The sequence below is a fragment of the Schistocerca cancellata genome, chromosome 1, assembly GCF_023864275.1.
Source record: "Schistocerca cancellata isolate TAMUIC-IGC-003103 chromosome 1, iqSchCanc2.1, whole genome shotgun sequence".
NCBI classification, from domain to species: Eukaryota; Metazoa; Arthropoda; class Insecta; order Orthoptera; family Acrididae; genus Schistocerca; species Schistocerca cancellata.
Genome location: NC_064626.1, coordinates 384,669,950 through 384,695,433, shown reverse-complemented (window position 1 = coordinate 384,695,433; position 25,484 = coordinate 384,669,950). Strand labels below are relative to the sequence as shown.

The 25,484-nt window shown below is 40.2% G+C and overlaps 1 protein-coding gene across 1 annotated transcript in view; it reads right to left on the bottom strand.

Annotated features, from left to right (window-relative positions):
• The window catches only part of LOC126175356 (uncharacterized), a 280,513-nt gene that overhangs the window by 181,241 nt on the left and 73,788 nt on the right, over positions 1-25,484 (bottom strand). Inside the window, exons 4-5 of the mRNA XM_049922109.1 lie at positions 22,700-22,941; positions 13,370-13,500 (exon numbers count right to left, since the gene is read on the bottom strand). Coding sequence (XP_049778066.1) covers positions 13,370-13,500; positions 22,700-22,941 — 373 coding nt within the window. The remainder of the gene's footprint in view (positions 1-13,369; positions 13,501-22,699; positions 22,942-25,484) is intronic.

Sequence of the window (25,484 nt, the reverse complement as noted above, 5' to 3'; positions counted from 1 at the left end):
ACTGCTGTATCTCTTCTCTTCGTATATGTCATATGGCACAGGTGAACTCATGGTGCTCTTTCACAGCTGCTATAGGGATCACCTTCAACAGTCATTCAAAGCTCTTTCATCAGACTCCTTTTTTGTTGTGCTCCTCGATTTGTTGGCAACACTTGACAAATTCGTTTGTCACTGTTATCTCCTTACCTAAAGAGCCTTGTACATTTCTTCTGTGACTCCTTTCATCAACAGTCACATTTTGACGGCTTTTGTCATTTTATAATTCACAATGTGGGAATTCTGTAAATGAACTGCGATGTTTCCCCTGCGCTGGGCCCTGTTCTTCAACTGTTCTTCCGCCATCCGCACTTGCTGCTGGTTATCACCAAACATTTTCCACAGTTCTGTCTGTAATTTGCTCCAGCATTTAGCTCCTCTTCATTTTTCTTAAACCACTGCTGGACTGTGACATCCAAGCAAAAGTGTACATCTGCCAAACACATCACGTCATCTCACCCTCTCAGCCATTTCATTGGAATCCGACCACCATCTATAGGAAACACTGATAGATGCCTTATGTGCAGCAGATGACTGTCGTTTTGCAATTCATTGGTCTCCTGAATATTTCTCTTCATTTTTACATTACCAATAGCTGTAACCATACGTACAGCAAATGTAACGGAGTGAAGGTACTTTGTTAATTTACGCTATGGGTTTTCCAATCAAGATTGTAATCTATTTACAGTCCCACAACTGAACACTCTCTACAGTTATTGTATCTCTTGCTTGAACAGACTAGTTTTATAACTTGTGGAGTTTTCAGAAGAACTGAATCATATGTACTAACTACAACAACAACAACTACTACTACTACTACGTGATCAGGCACAGTAGACCGCACGCATCTACAAGTTTCCTCCTCCACAGTACTCTGTCCATAGCTGCTACCCGCCATCCATTCACATCTATTGACACTTGGTTTAAATCTTCATGGAGTCCATCCCTCCAACGCTTCTTGGGTCTCCCTGGCGGTCTCTTTCCTGTAGGTGTGAAACCCAGGAGCTTCCGAGGCCATCTGTGATCCTCCATCCGGGCCACATGGCCGGACTACTGCATTCATTTGGCTTTGACAGTTCCTGCTACGTTGGGCTGCTGGTATAGTTCCTCAAGCTCTTGGTTGTATCTGATCCTCCATTCCTCTGTATCTGCATCCAGAACCGGACCGAAGATCTTCTGAAGCACTTTTCTCTCAAAAACAAGGAGCTTATGGGAGTCCTGTTTTCAGATACTCCATGTCTCACAGCCATATAGAACAACAGGCTGGATCAGGGTTTTGTACAGTCGAATCTTGAACTGTCTGGAGAGATATCGGACCGAAGCACTTGTGCTAGGCTGTGGTAAGATCGGTTTCCTGCTTGTATTCTGGCATTGATCTCTGCTTCACATGACAATTTCTCAGTGAAAAGTGCCCCTAGGAATTTGAATTCCTGCACTCTCTTGTAGGACTGGTCCCCAACCTGTAGTGATTGTAGATTATCAGCAGTCTGACAATGACCACGCGTCATACCGAGGTACTCTGTCTTGGCTTCGTTTATGTTTAGCCCATATTTGCTGGCAGTCTTGTCAAAATTTAACCATAATCCACTTCAACAACAGTCTTCTTCTCCTCCTCCTCCTCCTCCTCCTCCTCCTCCTCATTAACATCTACCCAGCGTAGGATGGGCTCCACTGCACTCAAGTTTTTAACCAAGTTATTTTACTTAACTTTCTACTTGGATGTCCTTCCAGTCAGCGCAGTCATCAGTTATATAAGGGAGGGAAGCCACGTGCACCATCTGACTGTAAATGGTGTAAACTTTTTCTGAGTGTGATCGTATTTTAACTGTTAGTGTATTGTATTTTCTAAGGCAAAGAGCAGGGGACAGCCCAGCATTTGCCTAAATGAGCACGGGAAACTGCCTAAAAACCACACTCAGGCTGGCCGGTGCACCAGCCTTGGCTATTTATCTTCCACTGAATTGATCTGAGTCTGGTGCAGATGGTAACATTAGAAAAACTAAAATTTGCATCTCCTGATAATGCAAGTAGAAGATCATTCACTTATATTACAAACAACAGGAACCCAAAACAGAATTCTGTGGTACACAACGTCTGACTGATCCATCTAACTGCTTTCTGTCATGCAGACAAGATAACAACCATAAACCTACAGTGTCTACTACTCTATAATATTTTAACTTTTGTATAAGCATATCATGTTTCACAGATTCAGAAGTCTATCTCAGTCACAAAATATTACCGGTAACAATTTCTGATACACTGGCTTTAGTATGTCTTCAATTCAGATAAGAGTCCCTTTATAAATTCAAAATTAGTAAGAATGTTTACTGTACAAAGTATTTATAAATTTTATCATTAGCATCTACCTTCAAAAAATATTTTTGTCAATTACACAGATGGATGAGATGTCAAATTAATAGAAGTATAAAGGTAATATTTACCTAGAAACATAATAATACTTTCGAGTTACACAAATTTTCAAGAGTACATTGTGTAATGCAAATGTATCTGTAATCCTGAAGATATTTCAACATAATCTTCTGCTTGTCGGAATATAAACTAGTCAACGTCTGTCAAAATCATCCTCCAGAAGACGCTACCTAATTTTTTCTGCCTGTATCAGTTTCTTTCTATTCCTTTGATAATGTGAAGATTATAACTATATTTTTACTGTATGTCCAACATGATTTTTCTGTCATCATAACAATAATTTCTCCTTTAGATTTAATAATTTTAGTCTTTAGTACATCCTTATGTCACCTACAGAATCAACTCACATGTGTTTACTTAGCCAATGAGAATTTCATACCTGCACCTTCACAAGTTCATTTATCAATAAACTATTTTCTTGTATTCTATCTTTATTTAAGATGTCTGCAATCCAATTAGCTGTTCATCATCAATGACTTATGTGATTAACTTTCCATCAAAGGCTCTCCTTTCCAAATTTACTTTTAAACTGCGCTGTAACCAAGCTGATGTCTCTGTTACCCCCGGATCCTTCCTCTTTTGCAAACATGCGCACAATTACCTGGAATCAATGACTTTTCTATTTTTAGTAACATGACCAGTTCTGAAATAATGGCATAATTTCCCACAGTTTTACATTTGTTTTCAGCAATTTAATGTTCTTTTGTTACTAATATTTATATGCTCTTTGATTCTTTTAAAGAATGTTTGTTAAACAATCCATATTGCCCTTATTATGCAGCTGGGTGGTGTTATCGACAACTGCCAATATCTTGAAGAGGAGCACACCCTGCCATTTTCAAGGCAGAACTGCAGCAAATAAGCACTGTACAAGGAATTTAAAAACTTGGTTTTCAGATGAACTCTGGAAAGATAACACACACACACACACACACACACACACACACACACTGTGAACACTCGTGCTATCAAAGATGACTGACATCAGGAGTTATCGATAGTGAAATTAATAATCAATTGGTGAGTAGTGTAAACTCTGTCCCTCTAGTTTGTTGACAAGGGAGAGAGAAGATTCCATGCAGAACTGAAACAAAAACCAGCATCTCTATGTGCAAAGTTATGTGCTAATTTAATTTCAACAGCTTCCTTAATAACACTATCCAATAGCTGGAAGTGCATGGCAAAATCACTATGTTGTATTCCACACGATGACCAGTGTCAAGACAATGTTCACCAATGGCTGATTTGCTCAGCTCTTGTTAACATGTGTGCCACTTACGCTCCATACACTGGTCCTCCACAGTCCTGATATTATGACCAATATATGACATGCCACAACTGCATGGACAAAGAAGACATCCACCTTACACAAACCAAGATCATCCTTTATGGAACCTCAAGGACCTTTATCTTAGACGGTGGTAAAAAACACACTTCACATCATATTTCCACAGAAATATGACCAATCACATTCAAAATGCTCCCTGCATACGGCAAAAAGGCCGTAGACTTTGGTGCCACCTCGGTGTTATCATCACTCACCCAGTGCACAGTTGGCCAACAGCACGCAACACACATCTAATCTGTCTTTCATTATAACCATTCTGACAAAAGGTGACTTTGAGGTGGGCAAACCCAGCTGACAAACTCTCAGGGTCCAAGATGACATGGCCCTGAGAACCACGGTACGAAGTATCCCTTCAGGTTGAGCTAGATGGTGACAATTATCAGTCTGCAGAAATAAATCAGTGTGAATAGGTTTCCTATAAAGGCTTGCCCCAATGTACCATCCACCCTCCTCCTCACCCACATACTGAGGAGGGAAAGACAGTCATCCTTTTCCATCTCCATTGTGAAACAAATACGTAGGTGGACTGACGTCAGGGGTTCTAAAAAGACGTCCATATTCTCACTGCCTTGAGACCAAACAACAAAAGTATCATCTAAATGGCATCTCATCAAAACTCCATCTGTCTGCTCATACTACTGGTCATTGAACAAAAAGTAAGTGGAACTCAACACACATTGAAATAGATTTGTTAACTCAGCACCAAATCTAACCTGAATCAACCGTAATGAAACAGGCAGAGGAATATGAGTGATGAGAGAGACCACATCAAAACTTTCTAGAATATCAGAATCATTCAAATGTATTCCCTCTAATCCATTTTAAAAATCCCCTGAGCTCTTAATATGGTGTTCACACTGACCCACTATAGGGCTCAATAGAGTGACAAGGTGTTTTACTACAAATGTCAGAGTACCAATGTTACTCACAATCAGATGAAGAGGAACCCCTTCCTTGTGGAGCTTAGGGAGGCCAATGAAAGACAGTCATTTTTAGACTTGGACTATCTTGATGCTCTTCTTTTTTAATCATCTGATCTCTATTAATTTTATTCTCTATCAGATACAAATGAGTGGAATAGTGTGCTTCAACTATATTACACATTAAGTTTTTTTTTTAAGTTGTCTGTAATTGTGATAAAATTTTGGTTTATTGCATAAGTTTGTTGCACATAAAAAAACTTATCAAATTAGTGTCGATTTATTGAAGGGAAATGAATCTCAGTTTATTAGACGAGTAGAAGCGATACAGGAAGTTTTATCTAACCTTGTAAAGGTTGTATTAACACAAATATCTCATTTTATTCATGAGTGTCTTGATCCCATTTGTTACATACACCTCCATCCAAAAAGTTTTGAAACTGACTTTATTCTTGCATATAAGTGGCATCATCACAGTAACTACAATGGCAGCATGCACTAAGAACATTTATAATTTGTACTAGCCTTGACAGATGTCTGATGTAGGCATATCATGTAAGACAGGAGTCACAGATGAGTCCCAGGAATCAAGCAGTCAAGGTTACCAATGCCACATGGTCTGCTAACTTAATCTCTAGAGCAAGATGCTCCAAAAATTTGAGAGTACACAACACTACCTCTGGTTTGCAAGCTCAAGCTGCAAGCCTATTTTCATTTTTTATCAGTCAACTGACAAGTAATATGACAGTAAGATCAACTTTATGGCAAGTATCCTGGTGAGATTTGACATGTAACGTCTGCATGTTGTAATTGTCTAGCAGTTTGGGGCAGAGATTTTTCAGTATCAACAGTATGTATCATGAATAATATGTAGCTGAGGACTCTCCCTCGAGGGAGATCCTGTTATGTTCTGCATGAGTGTGTAATCTTACTTATAATCTGAATGTATGCCTGTAGGATGCAATCTGTAAATTACCATAACAGGGTGTATACGGGGACAAGGAAAAAAAATTCATGGATCATTCCTGGATTTCTCTCGGATATCCCGTTTTTTAATATGCTTTTTCCCGGGCGAAAATACACTTTTTCTGTGCTAAGTGACAGTACGTTTTCCATAGATTTTTCCTCGGAATTGTAAAACTTATCAATCCTTTGAATGGTTAACGTTTTATACAATCACGTAGAACTTCCCGGAAACAAAAGAAAAGACGAGAGGGGGGGGGGGGGGGGGGGGGGGGGAGTTTTGGAGAGACTTTTAATAAAAAAATAAGAGAAGTTTTGGAAAGACTTTTCATTTGCAGCAACATATACGCTGCATATTTTCGTATTACTAAAGTATAAATTCGAATTGCACCAAACACAGCACATTAGTTTCTGGAGCGTTGAAACCGAGGTTGCGATGTCATTTTGTAAGCCAGTCATAACTCAAGCCACGTGATCTTGCCAGCCAATTACAGCAGCAGCTATTCAGAGCATAGGACACATGTTATAGTCAGCCAATAGCAAGATTAATGATTACGTAGCGCAAACACACAAGAGGAAAAGTTAACGGTTTACATTAATGTACACAGTACCGTATATCTACAAGAAAAGCTAAGCTTTCACATATAATATTGGTCTCTAAGATTAACACGCTACAACAATACTGTAGAATGAAACACTTCATTTCAAATAAAATGATTGCCTCAGCAAAAAGACTAATAAAGCCAAATTTCATTAGCAAAATTGCAAAAATAGCTTCATCATTCTGCAAAGCGATTAATGCTCGACTGCTACCAACTTGGAAATAAAATAAAATCAGAAAACTGAAACTAATAATAAATTTTTGCCCTCCGTAATTATGTGAATGTATTTTAATTTACTTGATAGCTCCCGGCCACAGAAATCCGTTTTGTTTTCATTTGACGTGGGAGCTGTACACGAAGAGAAGCAGCGAAATCACTTAACATAAACTCGGGTCACGTGGAGACTAATCCCCTCCCCACTACAACTCAAACAACTCTGTGCATGCGCGAATCTGGCAGCTAGGGCGCACAAGAAAAATTTTTCTTGTTTACATCTGGCTGCTTGCTGCTACTGCCAATACAGCTAACAGCCAAACTTCAAGTAGCGGGAAGCGGGAGAAGGTACTGCTTATATGTGAGTCAACTGCGCATGGGCAACAGCCCGCTGGGAACTGGTCAAATGAACCTAATATGAACAGTTGTGACATCATGCTCATAGCAAGCAGTTTACTGTTACAAAGAATTACATAGTCTTCGCCCTACGGCCTTTGACATATATTTTTGCTATTTGCAAAAGCTTGTGTGTGCACAGTGTTTTGTTGTTGTAACTTGCACATTTCCTTTTCCACTAAAGTTTTATTTTTTTCCTCTCGCTCATATTTTATTGTTGCAGTGTCATTCTCCAGTAGCAGGATACAGTAACATTCTTTGCTAGAGAATCAATTCTTAAAACTCAAAATTACAAACATTTAACTGAAAGCTAAAACAACGAAAAATTCCAGGGATTTCGAAAAAGTTCCCGGGTTTCTCCCGGATGAAAAAGTTCCCAGGTTTTTCCCGGATTTCCCGGTTGTCCCGGGTCGTATACACCCTGCATAAGCCAGCTGAGATATGGAAGAAGACAGCGAGAAGGAAGCTGCACCAAGATACCAAGCAAAAGTAACTAATAGTACTTGATTTCCTATTTCCCCCTTTCTTTTCTGAAGGAATATTCAGTGATTCATAGTAAGTATTTATGTTCCAGCTAAAATTCCACTCATGTTTCAACAATTTGTTACCGAATTTTGCTGATGTAAGAGCTTGGCGCAATTGGTCTATAAGAACTGACATGACTGAGTTCTTTTTGTTACTTCAGTACATGCAAAATGGTTTGTGCTGTCATGGGGAATGATTTTGTTGATCATATTTTTTTGATGATGGGAAGTAGATGTAATGCCTGTGATGGCAAATGTGTGATCATTGGGTAACAGATGTTGACAACACCATACCAGCATTATAAGTTTGCTTGGTTGGCACTTGAAGTAACCCACCATCACTCTACAACAGTAATGAGGTTGCATTTACCATAACATAAAATGAAACTGATTAAAGACAACATAGAAAGTGAGGTAATTGTGTCTGCAAAAGTCTTCTAGCAAATCTGTGAATAAACACCTTAACTTTCCACAATATGTTCCACCATATTAGTACAGCACATCAGAAATTCATAGAACAATTTTCAAGCCTTATTTTGCAATGTTTAAGGAATCGGTTCACTATGGCATCAACACATTAGTAATTTGGGTACATTTCCTCTGTTGGTTGCTATCTAAATTTGTATAAAGCTGATATTAAAGCAATAGTTTGAGAGCATTATGGGTTCAACTCTATTGCAGGCTGCTTATGGGGGGAGGGGGGGGGGGGGGGGAGGTTGAACAATTTTCTCTGGTATCATTCTAAAAGCTGCTTCCTCCAACTCATCCATCCAAGAATACAAGTCAAATCTGTCACTGTTCCATTTGCCTCTCCTAGATATATGGAGCAGATGAGGAGAGATTGCTGTAAAGTGATCAGAATTGGGTAATTATCCAATTCCATTTGGCCATTCGAGATTTTCCAAACACATATCAGAGTGTCAGATGGAGGACATGCAGGTTGGTTGGTTGATTTGGGGGCGGGGACCAAACAACAAGGTCATCGATCCATCGGATTGGGGAAGGATGGGGGAAGGAAATCGGCCATGCCCTTTCAAAGGAATCATCCTGCATTTGTCTGAAGTGATGCAGGGAAATGACGGAAAACCTAAATCAGGATGGCCGAATGCGGCTTTGAACCGTCATCCTCCCGAATGCGAGTCCAGTCTGCTAACCACTACACCACCTCGCTTGGTAGGGCATGCAGAGGTATCAACAGCTGAGTTATAGTTTCATAATTGTAGGAGAGAAGTCATATAACAATACATTTGGTCTTCTATTACTGAACGAATAGCCGCACAATTTGGAATGTTATCTCGCAGTTCCTTGCCTTACTGTGAGAATTGAAGTCACACACAACTGGGCAAAAATTTACTGCAATACATCATTTAATATGATCAATCTCAGTGAGCAGTAAAGTGGCATGATTGTAAATGAGCCAACTGGTAGTTCTATATGTGCTGCCAAGAACTTAAGTGCTGACTGAAGTGTACGACATACTGTTAATTGTATATATGCTTTTCTTGAATTATTTTTTAGAATCTAATCTGTGAGTCGATTAAAACCATGTCTCTGTAATTACTATAATTGGAGGATGAAAGGTATCCACTTCAGGGAGCAGGATTTCTCTGTTACAGATCACTGATCTTGTGTTCCAGTGAAAGATTTTAAGTCCCATTCATAACTTTAAGATATTTTGATTCTTCCTTCAATCAGTGGCATGATGTCTAGATACAGTCTGTCTTAGGCAGCTTGATGTATTAATTCTAAAACAAACTTGCGTAAGTCATGAATCAGACCTTCAGTGTTATTTTGAGCCACAGTATTGTTCCTAACACACTCCAAACTTTGCTGAAGAATTGTGAGCATTGCATGTATAGTGTCATTGACATTTTGTTAATGCTCTTGATAGTCAAAGTGAGTAACATCACTACTTCTAATTGCATTAGTGTGTGAATAAGAATCTGCCATAGTGAGATCTTCATGAAAAGAGTGTTTCTGAATAACACTTAATTCCTCAGTTAGTCTCATTCAATGATATTATAGGCAATATCTCTTTGTGACAAATGCTTATAATTGCAGTTAAAACATTTAATGCAAAAGGCTTAACTACATGGCAACCACCATATTTAGAACACCTTGTCTAGTTCTTGCATTATTTGCTGATATGTCCAAAGTAGAGGCAAATAGTAGTTTAATAACGATGGTTTGGTTACCTCTCATACTTGGAGAATCATTTGATGATGACAAAAGACATTTCTGATTTTGATTTTATCAACAGTTAAGCTTTTATTGATATTTAGAGAGCTCTCTGATAAGCTCTTACAGCCGATTCGATTCTGCCAACATTGCAAATGTTAGCAATATAATATGTGACTGGTGATTTTGAGCCATGGGGTGCAGTTTTTCTATGTTCTTTTCCTCCCCTTCCGTAAATGTGCTTTTGAAACATTTTCACAGGTTCAGTAGTATCAATGGAAGTAGGAGCACAGGCCACAATCACATCTTGGTTACTGGGTAAGGTATTACTGGAAACAATTTTTCATGGCCTGTCTTACTGCAGAATTTGACAACAAAGGAAACTTATGAATGGAATAATAAACTAAATACAGGAAAGACAATCACTCACCTATAGCTGACTGAGAGAAACACGCAATGGAAAACAGTATCCACTCTAGCTTTCTAGCTCTTGACTTTTCTCTAGCACACGAGTACACATTTTCAGACAAACAACCACACAGACACACAAATGCACATACCTGTGGTGAGATTGATTATTCATTATCTTTTACTGAGAGCAGTAGGGGAACTACATGTGCCTCTGAAAACCACATTGGTTTTATAGGAAAGGTGGTTACACTCAAAAGCAGCACAAACTCTGAATTACTAATCCAATTATGATTGCATTAAAAAAATCATTTTATATCTCACCTCTTTCACTTACAAGGGCAATCCCAAAAGTAAGGTCTCCTATTTTTTTTTTTTTTGTAAGTACATAGACCAGTTTATTTCTACAATGGTTTACATCAGTCTAAAGCTTTAACATTTATTTATTTATTTATTTATTTATGCATTTATTTTACCTGGCAAGATTAGGGCCTTCAGGCCCTCTCTTACACCTAACCAGGCATACTCAGATTCAACAAATTTCAGTTTCTACGGAACATTAAGGACATATAACATGTTATACAGTATTAATGTTACAGAAAAAATTGGAGATTATAAAAGTACTACAATGATAATTATAACAATCAAAAAGTAATTATAATAATAAAGAATAATAATAATAGTAATGACTATGTATAGGAAAGTGAACATATTTTTTCTTTTATGAATGTCAGTCCTATTGCTAGTTGGGAATTTTCTCGTTATATTCTTGCAGCTTGTGAGTTATTCTCATCAAGCAGAGACATAAGACGATAGAATGGGGTGAAAGAGATATAGAAAAGGTAGATAAGTTAGAGGAGGAGAAATAGAATGGTAAAATTCGAAGCTATGATGGAGAGGAGAAAGAAAAAGATGAGAGGGGCACGACAATGGTGGCTATACCGTCCCTAACATGTAAGTCTTGAGTTCCCTCTTGAATGTTAAGTGGTTCTGGATAAGACGCAGATCACAGGGGAGCGCGTTCCATAGTCGTATGGCTGAGATGGAGAATGACACAGAGAAAGATTTTGTGTTATGTAAAGGTACAGCCAAGATGCTAGATGTATCCGATCTGGTATTGCGGTTGTGGAATGATGATAGGTGTTTAATGTGAGAAGATAAGTATTGGGGGCACCTGTGGCTAAGAAATCGTTGAAGTAAGCACATCGTGTGGAGATCGCGTGCCTTATGTGGGCGTATCCAACCTAGCTGGGAGTATGAAGGACTGATATGATCATACAACCGTATATTGCATACGTATCTAACGCAAGCATTCATCACTAGCTCGAAGCATCTCGAATTTTCACTATTTGTGCCGTGTTGAACTACATCACAGTAGTAAAGATTAGGCAAGACTAGTGTTTGGACTAATTTTTGTTTAACATGGGTTGGAAATATTTTTCTAAATTTTTGAATTGCATGTAGGGAGGAGAGCGATTTCCGGCAAGCTGTGACTGTTTGTTCTTCCCAGTTTAGGTGTTCATCCAAGATTATTCCAAGGTCTTTTACTGTTTTTTGGTATGGTAGTTGGGTACCATTGAGGAGTATTTGAGGGACTGTTTCGCGAAAGTACCGACTGATTAAGTTTGGATGAGATATAAGTATGACCTGGGATTTCTTGGGGTTTAGTTTCAGACCTAGGTTCTGTGCCCATCGAGAAACAGAGCAAAGATCTGCGTTCATACTCGCTACTGCGTCAGCAATGTTCTTCGGGCTTGCACTTATGTACAGTTGGATGTCGTCGGCATATAGATGGTAGTTGCAGTAGTGAATCACTGAAGAAATATCATTAATGTACAGTGAGAAGAGTAATGGACCAAGGACGGAGCCTTGGGGAACTCCAGAGCGCACGTTTTTCCATGATGACTTTTCCGACCCACAAATGACTTGTTGACATCTGTTTTTGAGGTAGCTGTCGAACCAGTGTATAGCGCTGTTTGAGAAATTCAGCTGTTTCATTTTAATTAGTAATATATCAAAGTCAACTGTATCAAAAGCCTTGCTAAAGTCAAGCAGTGTTAGGATGGTAGCTTCACGTCTGTCCATAGCATGTTTAATGTCATCAGTTACTTTGATTAATGCAGTTGCTGTACTATGGTGCTTTCGAAAGCCTGACTGATATTTGTTGTGGATGTTATGAGTTTTGAGGTAATCCGTCAGTTGTTCATGGACGATGTATTCTAGGGCTTTAGATATTGCAGGTAGTATGCTGATCGGCCTGTAATCACCTGGCGACTTAGGGTTGTCAGTCTTGGGTATAGGTTGAATTAAACTTTGCTTCCACTCAGTAGGATATGTACTACTGACAAGAGACAGGTTGAAGATGTCTGTGATAACTGGAGTAATAGTGTCTACGACGTTCTTAATCATGCCAATGCTCACTCCATCATTTCCTACTATTTTTTTGACATAATCACCATTTCTGTTGATGCATTTTTGTAGATGCTGTGGCAGTTTTTGTATGCCCATGTCATACCAGCTCGCCGCCATGCTGTTCAGAAACTTGCGTGATCGTTTCTTGGCCTCAGGTGTAAAGTGGTATGACAAGGTTTCATCACCCGTGACAACTGAGTCCAGAAAGTTGTCCTGTTCAGCTGCAAGGCGGTGAAGAAATGGGCGGGAAGCATCAACTCGTTGCCGCATGTGGTCCTCAGTCAGCATGCGTGGCACCCATCTTGCGCACACCTTCCGGTAGTTCAATGTTTCCATTAAAATTCTGTGAGCGGTGTGCTTCGGGAAACCTCAGAACCCAAAGTGCAGAGATCATCCAGGGTGATCCGCCGATCTTCACGCATGCTTTGCTCAACCTTCAACACTGTCTCCTCAGAAATTGACGATCTCCCGCTCCTTTGTTCGGCATGAATTTCGGTCCAACCAGCTGCAAACTCTCTACACCATTTTTGACATCCATGCACGACTCATCATACACTTCTGTCAATTGGCGGCGGATTTAATTCGGCGCAGTGCCCTTTGCGTCCAAAACCTGAATAACTGCGCGCAATTCGCACTTGGCGGTAACATCCAACGGGAGCTCCATTCTCATGTTTACACACTGCGCGTGAATCACTCTTCATTACAGTCTGACCAAGTGCCATACAAAAAGAGGTCTGTACTTACAAAAAATATAGGAGACCTTACTTTTGGGATTACCCTCGTAGCTTGCCTCACTACGTATCACATTTCCTATAGCTTTCTCATGAAGTCAGGTTCTAGTACGTCTCAGAAAAAAAAAAAAAAAATTAATCCTATAGCAATCATAATTGCTTCATTCTCATGTTTTACATTAGATGAATAATAATTGAACATTACCACTGGATCAGAGAGCTGTGGAGTAGAGTTGCTCCATTTCAGTTTGTCAGAGGCACTAAGCATGTTACAAACTCTAGCCATCAGTGCATCTTCTCGCATTCTAGCAGCATCACGCACCTCACGAACCAGTTCTGCAGAAGGTGAAAAACAACCTGTGTTATTATCAAATTAAAAATGAAGTAAAACATTGTCAGTATCAAAACATAAAGTCAAGACAGTATTACATGAAGTCCTGTGTACTACCTACATTTGAAAGATTTAAACTGTATGCAACAATGGGTATTAATTTCTTGATTCTGCTGTTAGTCTTCCTACAATTGTGTAGGCTAACATCTCTCAATCTATATCATGGTTTCCTTTAACATCTCATCCCTAGCCACGTTTGTCTAATGTGGCACCTATAGAACAATGTAATGACATATTGCTCTAAAATTTGAGTAGAATAAACAACAGATCCAATGAGGAAGAGTTTTAAAAAGTGTGGCAAAGGATTCCATGTGTTAAATTTGCATGATAGGTGTGTGAAAAGTTGTGTGAAATTTATCAGTGACCAAGATTTGCCTGTCTACATGAAGGAAACATTACTTTAGCCCTGGTAATGAAGTCACAAGACACAGTTATTAAAAGTGACAGTAACAGTGATAAAAATGCTGTTTGCACAAAACTCCAAAATATAACAACAAAATCATGAATCATATACAGAAAAGCTTAAGTGAAAAAAATCTGTAAAGTAATAAGTTCAGGCTTTTATTTCTTCCCAAATGAATCTGTAGCATCTGCCAAGGTAGAATAAATGTCAGACTCTAAATCAGTGAATAAATATAAATGATCAAGGGTAAAATATCAATAAAATCGAAACTAAAGGTGAAACTGATAGAGGTACTGAAGGTACCCTCCGCCACACACCGTCAGGTGGCTTGCGGAGTATGGATGTAGATGTAGATGAAAAAGACTAATTTCTCATTAGTTTAGTAATCGTCAAATGAATAAACAATTCAACAACATATCATGCACAAAGAAGGGGCACAACATGAATCCAGCAAGGATTGTTAAGTTGTTTTTGTGTTTATGGAATAAATTCTCTCCAAAGCAACAGTGAGGAATAACTTGTCAATGAAACAAGAAACATAATTTGAAGTGTTAAAGACCTCTACACAGTTTCTGGGTTATAATCAATGGCATAATGCAGAAGATCAGTAAGAGAAAAATATATAGAGTGAATTAATTCAAAAACTAGTGATCACTGTAATAAATTAGGAGCAGCACACACAGATCATAAAAAGGTTGTAATTAATAAATGTCTGGGAAGGATGATTTGTCTTCAAACTGTTTAGGCTCCAAAATTATTAGTAATATGTTCAGTGATACTTGTCTAACCATCACATATAAGAGAAACTAATAAAACCCAGTGGTGACATTCATATCAGATTACAAAAAAACTATATCTACATACTTTCCAACCAAAATCATACTTAAAATTATATCTATCATGCACTATAACATAAAACAAAAAATCCAGGATGGAATAAAAACAATGATGAAATGAATTATAACAATCCTTTGTATAATCACTATATGATGATGATGATGATGATGATGATGATGATGATGAAGTCCCATACTCCGTGACAGAGCATAGGGGAACGATGCAGGAGACCCGCACCGCCGTACTAGGCAAGGTCCTAGTGGAGGTGGTTTGCCATTGCCTTCCTCCGACCGTAATGGGGTTGAATGATGATGATGATGATGATGACACGACACCACCCAGTCATCTCGAGGCAGGAAAAATCCCTGACCCCGCCGGAAATCGAACCCGGGACCCCGTGCTCGGGAAGCGAGAACGCTACTGCAGCCATCCTGTGTGATTTCCTTAAATCGCTTCAGGCAAATGCTGGGATGATTCCTTTGAAAGGGCACGGCCAACTTCCTTTCCCATCCCTCACTAATCTGATGAGACCGATGACATCACTGTTTGGTCTCTTCCACCAAATCAACCCCCAACATTTTTGTACAATATTGTGCATTGGAGGATATTTTATCATATTTCTCATATTATATGTTTGAAACTCTCACCTTCTTTCTGATAGTTGTCCGTTCATTTTTGGATTTCCCATTCCTTCACTTTCTTTGTACCTGTAGTATTTTGTGCCGTTTGCTTATGAACTTTTGTTAAAGAATAGTCCCATACATCTGTGTATGAATAGTATTAATTTTTTAAGACCCTGGACATGTTTAATTTAATCTATTAAACCTTCATATTTTTAAATGAATTATCATACTAAAAATTCCAGGTTTTGTGTGTGATGAGTCCTTTTTTTTAGTTTTGTATCTATTTTTTACTATGCATATGTCTGTTTTAACATCAAATTTAACACATATATTTCAGAGCGACACAACACATATAAGTCACATAGTAAGTTGACAAGCAAGACATGTGTAAACGTTAGCATTCGAATGAGCACTAAGTCCCAATTTAGCGGCCGCTGCTCGGCTGGCCGCTTAGGTGGCGCAGCTTCTGCATGGCTGGCAGACAGCGCCGCACGTAGAGGACGCGCGTAATTGCGCGGCGGCACTTTGAATGATCGGCGAGTCACAACAATGTCTCATATCATACATTTAGCATTTGATAACAGCACAAGACACATGTCAGAAATTTGTAGTATAACTTCACTGAAATAAAACAGCATTTAATTAATGAGAGACCCATTGTTGTAACATGAATAGAGAATTTTACTGTGTATAAACTGCAGTAAGATTAATGATAGATGACATCCTTTTTAAAAAATTAACTTGTCCTTCATGAACCCTCCCGTTGGGTAGTAATGTGTTTGTAGCCGAGTATTGTTACCCTTTTTTCTCCATTGATCATGGCTTTGGGTTCAGAATGTCTTTCAGTTTTAATTGCATATTTCCATCCCAGGTAATGGGGAGTCTTAATTGTATAATTTTAATAGATAAATAAGAAGCATGAAGTTATCTTTATTTCTTGTATTATATGAGTGGACAAAATAATTTTCCTTGATTATTTATTTTTTGATGTTTTAAAATATAATTTCACACTTACAGAATGGGAGAGGTACGTTAAAAGTACAAGGCACTTAAATAGTTGAAGATTTAATTCTCTCGGATGCACAGATTGTTTTTTTCCTGGAATCTGTTGCTTGGAGCTCCTTAAAATAGAATACCCTACTTGTTAACAAATTGAAAATAACTGTAATGTGTTATTTCCCATGTGTCCCTGCCAGTGGCACTGGATAATGCTTGCATTTCAAAGTTAAAACTACATAATTTATTTGCTATATGTCCAACATACATATTCCAATTTAACAGAATCAACATTCGTCCTCCCGAATGTGAGTCCAGTGTGCAAACCACTGCGCCACATTGTTCAGTGTACAAAAATGTCTACAAGAGAATGTGAAACAATACAAAGAAACTATGATAAGAGAAATGTCTGAAAATGAAGAGACTATAAAGAAAACAAGCTAAGTTTGCTAGACACACCATATTTCAATAGTTGAGATTGAAAATGTCACAGCAACTAGCAACAGACAGAAAAATGTACAAGCATTTAAAATTTGTATAAAATTTTATACAATTCAGGACATGAATCAGAAACACAAGGGGCTGATAATGGAAATAATGATAATCTGTAAGTAATGCTAGACAGGGTGTAATTCAGGTATGGAGAAAGGAAAAGTGACAGAAGATGATTAAAGCTGAAGAAAATTAAAACAAAAGGAACTTGCAAAATTATTCATGAGACAAATGTCTGCAGAGAAAGACGATTCCACACAACTGTAAGATTCCTATGAACTTTTCTACTTCACAAGAAATGGAAACGACAAGACATGAAAAACTATAGTCCTAACACACACACACACACACACACACACACACACACACACACACACACACACACACAAAAGATGATGTGTCTTACCAAACGAAAGTGCTGGCAGGTTAATAGACACACAAACAAACACAAATACACACAAAATTCAAGCTTCGCAATCAACGGTTGCTTCGTCAGGAAAGAGGGAAGGAGAGGGAAAGACAAAAGGATGTGGGTTTTAAGGGAGAGGGTAAGGAGTCATTCCAATCCCGGGAGCGGAAAGACTTACCTTAGGGAGAAAAAAGGATGGGTATACACTCACACTCACACACACACACACACACACACACACACACACACACACACACATATACAGACACAAGCAGACATATACAGAGGCAAAGAGTTTGGGCAGAGATGGCAGTCGAGGCGGAAGTGCAGAGGCAAAGATGTTGTTGAATGACAGGTGAGGTATGAGTGGCGGCAACTTGAAATTAGCGGAGATTGACGCCTGGTGGATAACGGGAAGAGAGGATATATTGAAGAGCAAGTTCCCATCTCCGGAGTTTGGATAGGTTGGTGTTAGTAGGAAGTATCCAGATAACCCGGATGGTGTAACACTGCACCAAGATGTGCTGGTCGTGCACCAAGGCATGTTTAGCCACAGGGTGATCCTCATTACCAACAAACGCTGTCTGCCTGTGTCCATTCATGCGAATGGACAGTTTGTTGCTGGTCATTCCCACATAGAATGCGTCACAGTGTAGGCAGGTCAGTTGGTAAATCACGTGGGTGCTTTCACACGTGGCTCTGCCTTTGATCGTGTACACCTTCCGGGTTACAGGACTGGAGTAGGTGGTGGTGGGAGGGTGCATGGGACAGGTTTTACACCGGGGGCGGTTCCAAGGGTAGGAGCCAGAGGGTAGGGAAGGTGGTTTGGGGATTTGAGCCACTTCCTCATCCTCTCAAACCCAGAACCTCCCACAGAAGAACCACAAAAGTGCCCCACATGTGACAGGATACTTTCCGGGACTGGATCAGACTCTGAATGTGGCTCTCCAGCAGGGATACGACTTCCTCAAATCTTGCCCTGAAATGAGATCCATCCTCCATGAAATCCTCCCCACTCCACCAAGAGTGTCTTTCCGCCGTCCACCTAACCTTCGTAACCTCTTAGTGCATCCCTATGAAATCCTCAAACCACCTTCCCTACCCTCTGGCTCCTACCCTTGGAACCGCCCCGGTGTAAAACCTGTCCCATGGACCCTCCCACGACAAGCCTACCCCAGTCCTGTAACCCGGAAGGATACACGATCAAAGGCAGAGCCACGTGTGAAAGCACCCACGTGATTCACCAACTGACCTGCCTACACTGTGACGCATTCTATGTGGGAATGACCAGCAACAAACTGTCCATTCGCATGAATGGACACAGGCAGACAGTGTTTGTTGGTAATGAGGATCACCCTGTGGCTAAACATGCCTTGGTGCACGGCCAGCACATCTTGGCACAGTGTTACACCGTCCGGGTTATTTGGATACTTCCCACTAACACCAACCTGACAGAACTCCGGAGATGGGAACTTGCCCTTCAGTATATCCTCTCTTCTCGTTATCCGCCAGTCCTCAACCTCCGCTAATTTCAAGTTGCCGGACTCATACCTCACCTGTCTTTCAACAACATCTTTGCCTCTTTACTTCCGCCTCGACTGACATCTCTGCCCAAACTCTTTGCCTCTGTATATGTCTGCTTGTGTCTGTATATGTGTGGATGGATATGTGTGTGTGTGTGTGCGAGTGTATACCCGTCCTTTTTTCCCCCCTAAGGTAAGTCTTTCCGCTCCCGGGATTGGAATGACTCCTTACCCTCTCCCTTAAAACCCACATCTTTTCGTCTTTCCCTCTCCTTCCCTCTTTCCTGATGAAGCAACCATTGGTTGCAAAAGCTTGAATTTTGTGCGTATGTTTGTGTTTGTTTGTGTGCCTATCAACCTGCCAGCGCTTTCGTTTGGTAAGTCACATCATCTTTGTTTCTAGATATATTTCTCTCTCTCTCTCTCTCTCTCTCTCTCTATATATATATATATATATATAAAATAGAAGGAAACATTCCACGACGGAAAAATATACCTAAAAACAAAGATGATGTGACTTACCAAATGAAAGTGCTGGCAGGTCGACAGACACACAAACGAACACAAACATACACACAAAATTCATTCTTTCGCAACAAACTGTTGCCTCATCAGGAAAGAGGGAAGGAGAGGGAAAGATGAAAGGATGTGGGTTTTAAGGGAGAGGGTAAGGAGTCATTCCAGTCCCGGGAGCGGAAAGACTTACCTTAGGGGGAAAAATGGACGGGTATACACTCGCACACATACACACATATCCATCCACACATATACAGACACAAGCAGACATATTTCAAATGTCTGCTTGTCATGATCTGGACTCACAGTGAAGAAGAACTCCAGAATTTCCTCTCCAACCTCAACTCCTTTGGTTCCATCAGATTCACCTGGTCCTACTCTAAATCCCATGCCACTTTCCTTGACGTTGACCTCCACCTGTCCAATGGCCAGCTTCACACGTCCGTCCACATCAAACCCACCGACAAGCAACAGTACCTCCATTATGACAGCTGCCACCCATTCCACATCAAACGGTCCCTTCCCTACAGCCTAGGTCTTCGTGGCAAACGAATCTGCTCCAGTCCGGAATCCTTGAACCACTACACCAACAACCTGAAAACAGCTTTTGCATCCCGTAACTACCCTCCCGACCTGGTACAGAAGCAAATAACCAGAGCCACTTCCTCATCTCCTCAAACCTGGAACCTTCCACAGAAGAACCCCAAAAGTGCCCCACATGTGACAGGATACTTTCCGGGACTGGATCAGATTCTGAATGTGGCTCTCCAGCAGGGATACGACTTCCTCAAATCCTGCCCTGAAATGAGATCCATCCTCCATGAAATCCTCCCCACTCCACCAAGAGTGTATTTCCGCCGTCCACCTAACCTTCGTAACCTCTTAGTTCATCCCTATGAAATCCCCAAACCACCTTCCCTACCCTCTGGCTTCTACCCTTGTAACCGCCCCCGGTGTAAAACCTGTCCCATGCACCCTCCCACCACCACCTACTCCAGTCCTGTAACCCGGAAGGTGTACACAATCAAAGGCAGAGCCACGTGTGATAGCACCCACGTGATCTACCAACTGACCTGCCTACACTGTGATGCATTCTATGTGGGAATGACCAGCAACAAACTGTCCATTCGCATGAATGGACACAGGCAGACAGTGTTTGTTAGTAATGAGGATCACCCTGTGGCTAAACATGCCTTGGTGCACGACCAGCACATCTTGGTGCAGTGTTACACCATCCGGGTTATCTGGATACTTCCTACTAACACCAACCTATCCAAACTCCGGAGATGGGAACTTGCTCTTCAATATATCCTCTCTTCCCGTTATCCACCAGGCCTCAATCTCCACTAATTTCAAGTTGCCACCACTCATACCTCACCTGTCATTCAACAACATCTTTGCCTCTGCACTTCTGCCTCAACTGACATCTCTGCCCAAACTCTTTGTCTTTAAATATGTCTGCTTGTGTCTGTATATGTGTGGATGGATATGTGTGTGTGTGCGCGAGTGTATACCCATCCTTTTTTCCCCCTAAGGTAAGTCTTTCTGCTCCCGGGACTGGAACGACTCCTTACCCTCTCCCTTAAAACCCACATCCTTTCGTCTTTCCCTCTCCTTCCCTCTTTCCTGATGAGGCAACAGTTTGTTGCGAAAGCTTGAATTTTGTGTGTATGTTTGTGTTCGTTTGTGTGACTTACCAAACGAAAGCGCTGGCACGTCGCTAGACGCACAAACCAACACAAACATACACACAAAATTCAAACTTTCGCAACAAACGGTTGCTTCATCATGAAAGAGGGAAGGAGAGGGAAAGACGAAAGGATGTGGGTTTCAAGGGAGAGGGTAAGGAGTCATTCCAATCCCGGGAGCGGAAAGACTTACCTTAGGGCAGGGCTTCACAACATAAAAATTAATATAGGGAAGATTATATATTATGTAATTAACACATTAGAAAATAAATACATAAAATTAATAATTAAATCATAAAACTGCTGATGGGATGTTTGGGATGTTGTGCACATGTTAGCTGAAGACTACTTGATGGACAGTGAAAGAAATACACAGAATAGTACAAACTGGAATGGTATGCTTTGGGTAGACCTAAATAAGTCTTCAAACCTAGGTTTCCAAGATATCAGAAAAGAAAGAAGTTTACAACCACTGGTAGCGCATATTATTAGTTTTGACTTATGGCAGGAAGATATCAACTTTTAATGTGAAAGCTTTCAAAAACCAAATGTTGCTCAGGACAAATGGAAAGATACACAGTGTTCATTAACTAAAGGAGGCAGGAAAACAAATGGTTCACGGAAAAGATTGGAGTGGAAGGTGTAATTATAATTAATAAAAATGAAATGGAGAGCATGCAAATAAAGAGATCAAGAAGTTCTTTCCTGGATTCCAAGAGACAAGAAAAGACCATAATGAAAACCTAATGGATGACGGGTAGATCACATTAGAAATCTCGCAGAAGCAGCAAGGATGTGAAGGATGTGTACTGTTGAGGACTGTAATGCACAGAGAAATCTAGAGGAAGCCTTTATCCAGGAGGGGATGTCAAATAAGTGATACCATTGATAATATCATTGGATGTGACTGGACTCCTGTTCCAATTCTACTAACTTCATTACAAAAAAGTCACTGTATTCACTTTAGGCAGTATGCCTAGTGTGTGAATAGTTATTTTTAGTTCAGAAGTTAGGAAACTAATTCTACCATCTTAATCAAAATTAGATGTACAATGTAGTTGTTTATGTACACTTGTGAAACAATGTTTGAACGCAGAAGTCTTTGCCCAAATTTCCTCAGTCTACTACTATGTCGATCAGAACACCGATATTCTACAAATTCACTCATAGAAGTAGGGGATCTGACAACCTTATCCGTGTTATACTGACCTCCTTGAGCCTGAATAGTATGGCAAGACATGTGAAACATGCTGAATGTAGGCACAGGTGTGAGCAAAGCAGTCTCAGCCCAGACCTGAATGTTTCTAATCTTGGAGTCTGGGATCAATACAACCAGTTCATTTATTGATAATGTGAAGTATTGTCAGTGCTGTTAGCTGTCAGCCTGTCTGCTTTGTAGATTGAAGGTGCACTTAAATATAGAGAACTGCAGACACTGGTTAAATTCGTTGTCTGCAGAGCAATTTAATGGGCAGCCCATCCAATTGGTTCCCCAGGAAGTGACCCATATATCCGGGTACCGATAAGGTACATAAAGCTGGATGGTATGAACACCAGCATGTAACTTGGGGATCTGCTCTGGTTGGTCCCATTCACAGAAATCATTTCTCATTTCCTGTTTGTACACTCAAAATTCCACTTCTGCAAATAATGTTACCTGAAAGCATCCCTGGTTCATAACTTCGAGATACATTCCTCCATGTTGCAGTCTGCAACTTTAAAGTTTCAAGTTCTGTGCGTAGCTCCTGCAACTCTCGTGACATAGTCTTCATCATGTTATGAAGAGAAGCAATCTGCTCAGGAACACTGGGGCCAATAACAGCAGAAGCAGCAGCATCTTCACTGCCACTCTCATCTTCACTGCTTGCAACTGCAGGGCCAAGGCCAGGGTCACTGAACCTAAAGAAACAGATATTGCAGCTCATTACACCTGAGAGGCATGCACTACATTTCTTCACCTGTTCTTCTATAATAAACTCTTCCTTAATGCCACCAGTTACATAAGCTTTTCAAGTGAGAGTTTTGATGCCAACATGAACATGAATCTACAGTAATAAAGAGAGGAGTGATGACACAACTGAAGTGCTATGAGTCTAATAAACACATTTTTATTTTAATAATAATGTCCATTTTTCTGCATATATTTTCAGTGCAGGCCTAAGGTATTAAATTTATTTATATGCAATATGTACACAAACTAAGTGTGACTGACAATAAACATGTGTGAAACACATGAGATGAAGAAACTGAAAATCTTGAGTTGTTTTGGGGTAATATGTCACTGCAATAATCAGCCTGTAGTAAATGATGATAACAGTAAAGGAACTATGGGGCATTAAGTAAACAATAATAGTAAGGGGTGTATCGACCTCAACAAGTGAATCAACATCTACCCATAGGTAACACTGAAAACAACCAATGCCAGAGTGCTCTCCAGCAGCCAGTAGCTCACCCCTACTACAATGCAAACGCCGGAGAGTGTGTGGTTGTCAGACACGTTCACCAAGCTGACGAAAGTACAAAATAAGGATGACAAATTAAAGGATATGCTGAAAGGCAAGAGGGCCCTGCATTTGTGTCACATGCCAGTGCCAGGCACTGAGATACTGATACCTATACTACGACTAGTCAATAGGCTGACAGAAGCCATATGTCCATGTCCTTCAACAATAGTGGGTTTTCAACTCTCTACACGAAGTTAGCTACTTAGAACCTGCACTATGACGCTGCTAGTAATGCAGAGTTTCATGTGAATTGATATACAGAATGACTGCTGTATATGACCACAAATCTGCATTCTCTACCAGAAGTGCAAAGTAACTTGGTACGCACAAGCCCTGCTCAGTTTTGATAACCCATAGGCATGATTCTCATACATCCATCTGGACTTGGTAGGTCCACTCTCAGTCGCTCCTAACTACTGGTATTGCCTCATAGTTATCAATACATATACAACATGGTTGGAGGTATTTCCACTGGAAAAACCAAAAATGTGGCACCAGTGTTCACCTGCGGTTGGATTTTCCATTTTGGCTGTCCCCAGTAAACAACTTCCAATCAGGGTCAGCGGTCAAAGACAGAAATATTTTGTGCGATGGATTGCCTGTAAGGGATACACATGACAAAGACTTCACCACATCATGCAGTCAGATGACAACAATGTGGAGCACCTATACCATTCCTTGAAAGCCACTATAACATGCCGTATGACAGATTGGTGGACTGATACCCTCCCAGGAGTGCTGTTAGGATTGCACCATGTATTAAAAGAAGGCCTGCAGCTGAGTTGCTGTAAGGCAAACCTCTGCATCTACCAGGAAAGTTTTTCAAACCATATCCCACCCTCCTCCACTAAACTCAAGATTTCCTTGCAGAACTCAGGAGGAAAATGGAGGCTATGCATCTGGGTGTAAATACACAGCATGGAAAACTGGCTATTTCTATTTTCAAAAACATGGCAATGATAAACACATTTTCCTCTGATGTGTCCCACTATACAAATCACTGGAGCAGAGCTACCAAGGCCCAAACTCACTTATGGAACGAAATGACACTCATTCTTCACATCAATGGGGTGGATACCATAGTGGTCATTGACTGGTGCAAGCCAGCCTAAGTAAGGGCAGAAGACACCACCAAAACGCAAGCCACTATTGGACACAGAACTCCTACCAGGATGCAGCTGTCAGCACCACGACATCATGCAGAACAGTGACTCCTGCCTGGAAATCAATCACCTAGGTGCCGCGGTCACCACCCAACACCACCAGACAAATGAAAAGTGTAATTCTGTTTGAATCCAGCAGACATTTTATAGCTCAACTTAGTGTTAAAAAATTCTTTTATTCTCCTTGTGGCGGTGTGCCATTGTGGCTTCAGTTAGCAATTCACTCCATATCTATCCTTTGGCAACATCATGAATGGCCAATGCCAGGAAGACCACACTTTCTAGCAGCCAGCATGCACCTGAGCGTGTGTGGTTGTCAGATACACATTATGTGAAGTAATCAGTGGGATGTAATAGTGTATATGATAGTAGTTATTTATCTTGTTGTTCTACACATAAAAGAAGAATCCTTTAGGTGAAATGTGACATCTGCTAGATACCTACAAGGGGAATGATTTCATTAGATCAAACCAAAAGCCAGTTAGCTTCATCTCCTGAATGATTGCTCTTGATTTCCAATGATATAAGTAGTAATTGGAGTGAGTAAGAAAAACAAAAGAAAAATGGAACACTAATCATCTCTGTGAATAACTATTCCTGTCTGAGACAAGAAAGACATTCCAAGTAGCTTGCAATTAATTTAATTATGCAAAAGTAAGATGTTTTTGAGATTGCATTTGAAGAGCTAATAAGATTCTAAGTATAGATCACATGTGATTCCTTTGTCAAGTGTTTCCATCTTCCCGAAATTTACTCTGTTCTGTAGAAAAGACAT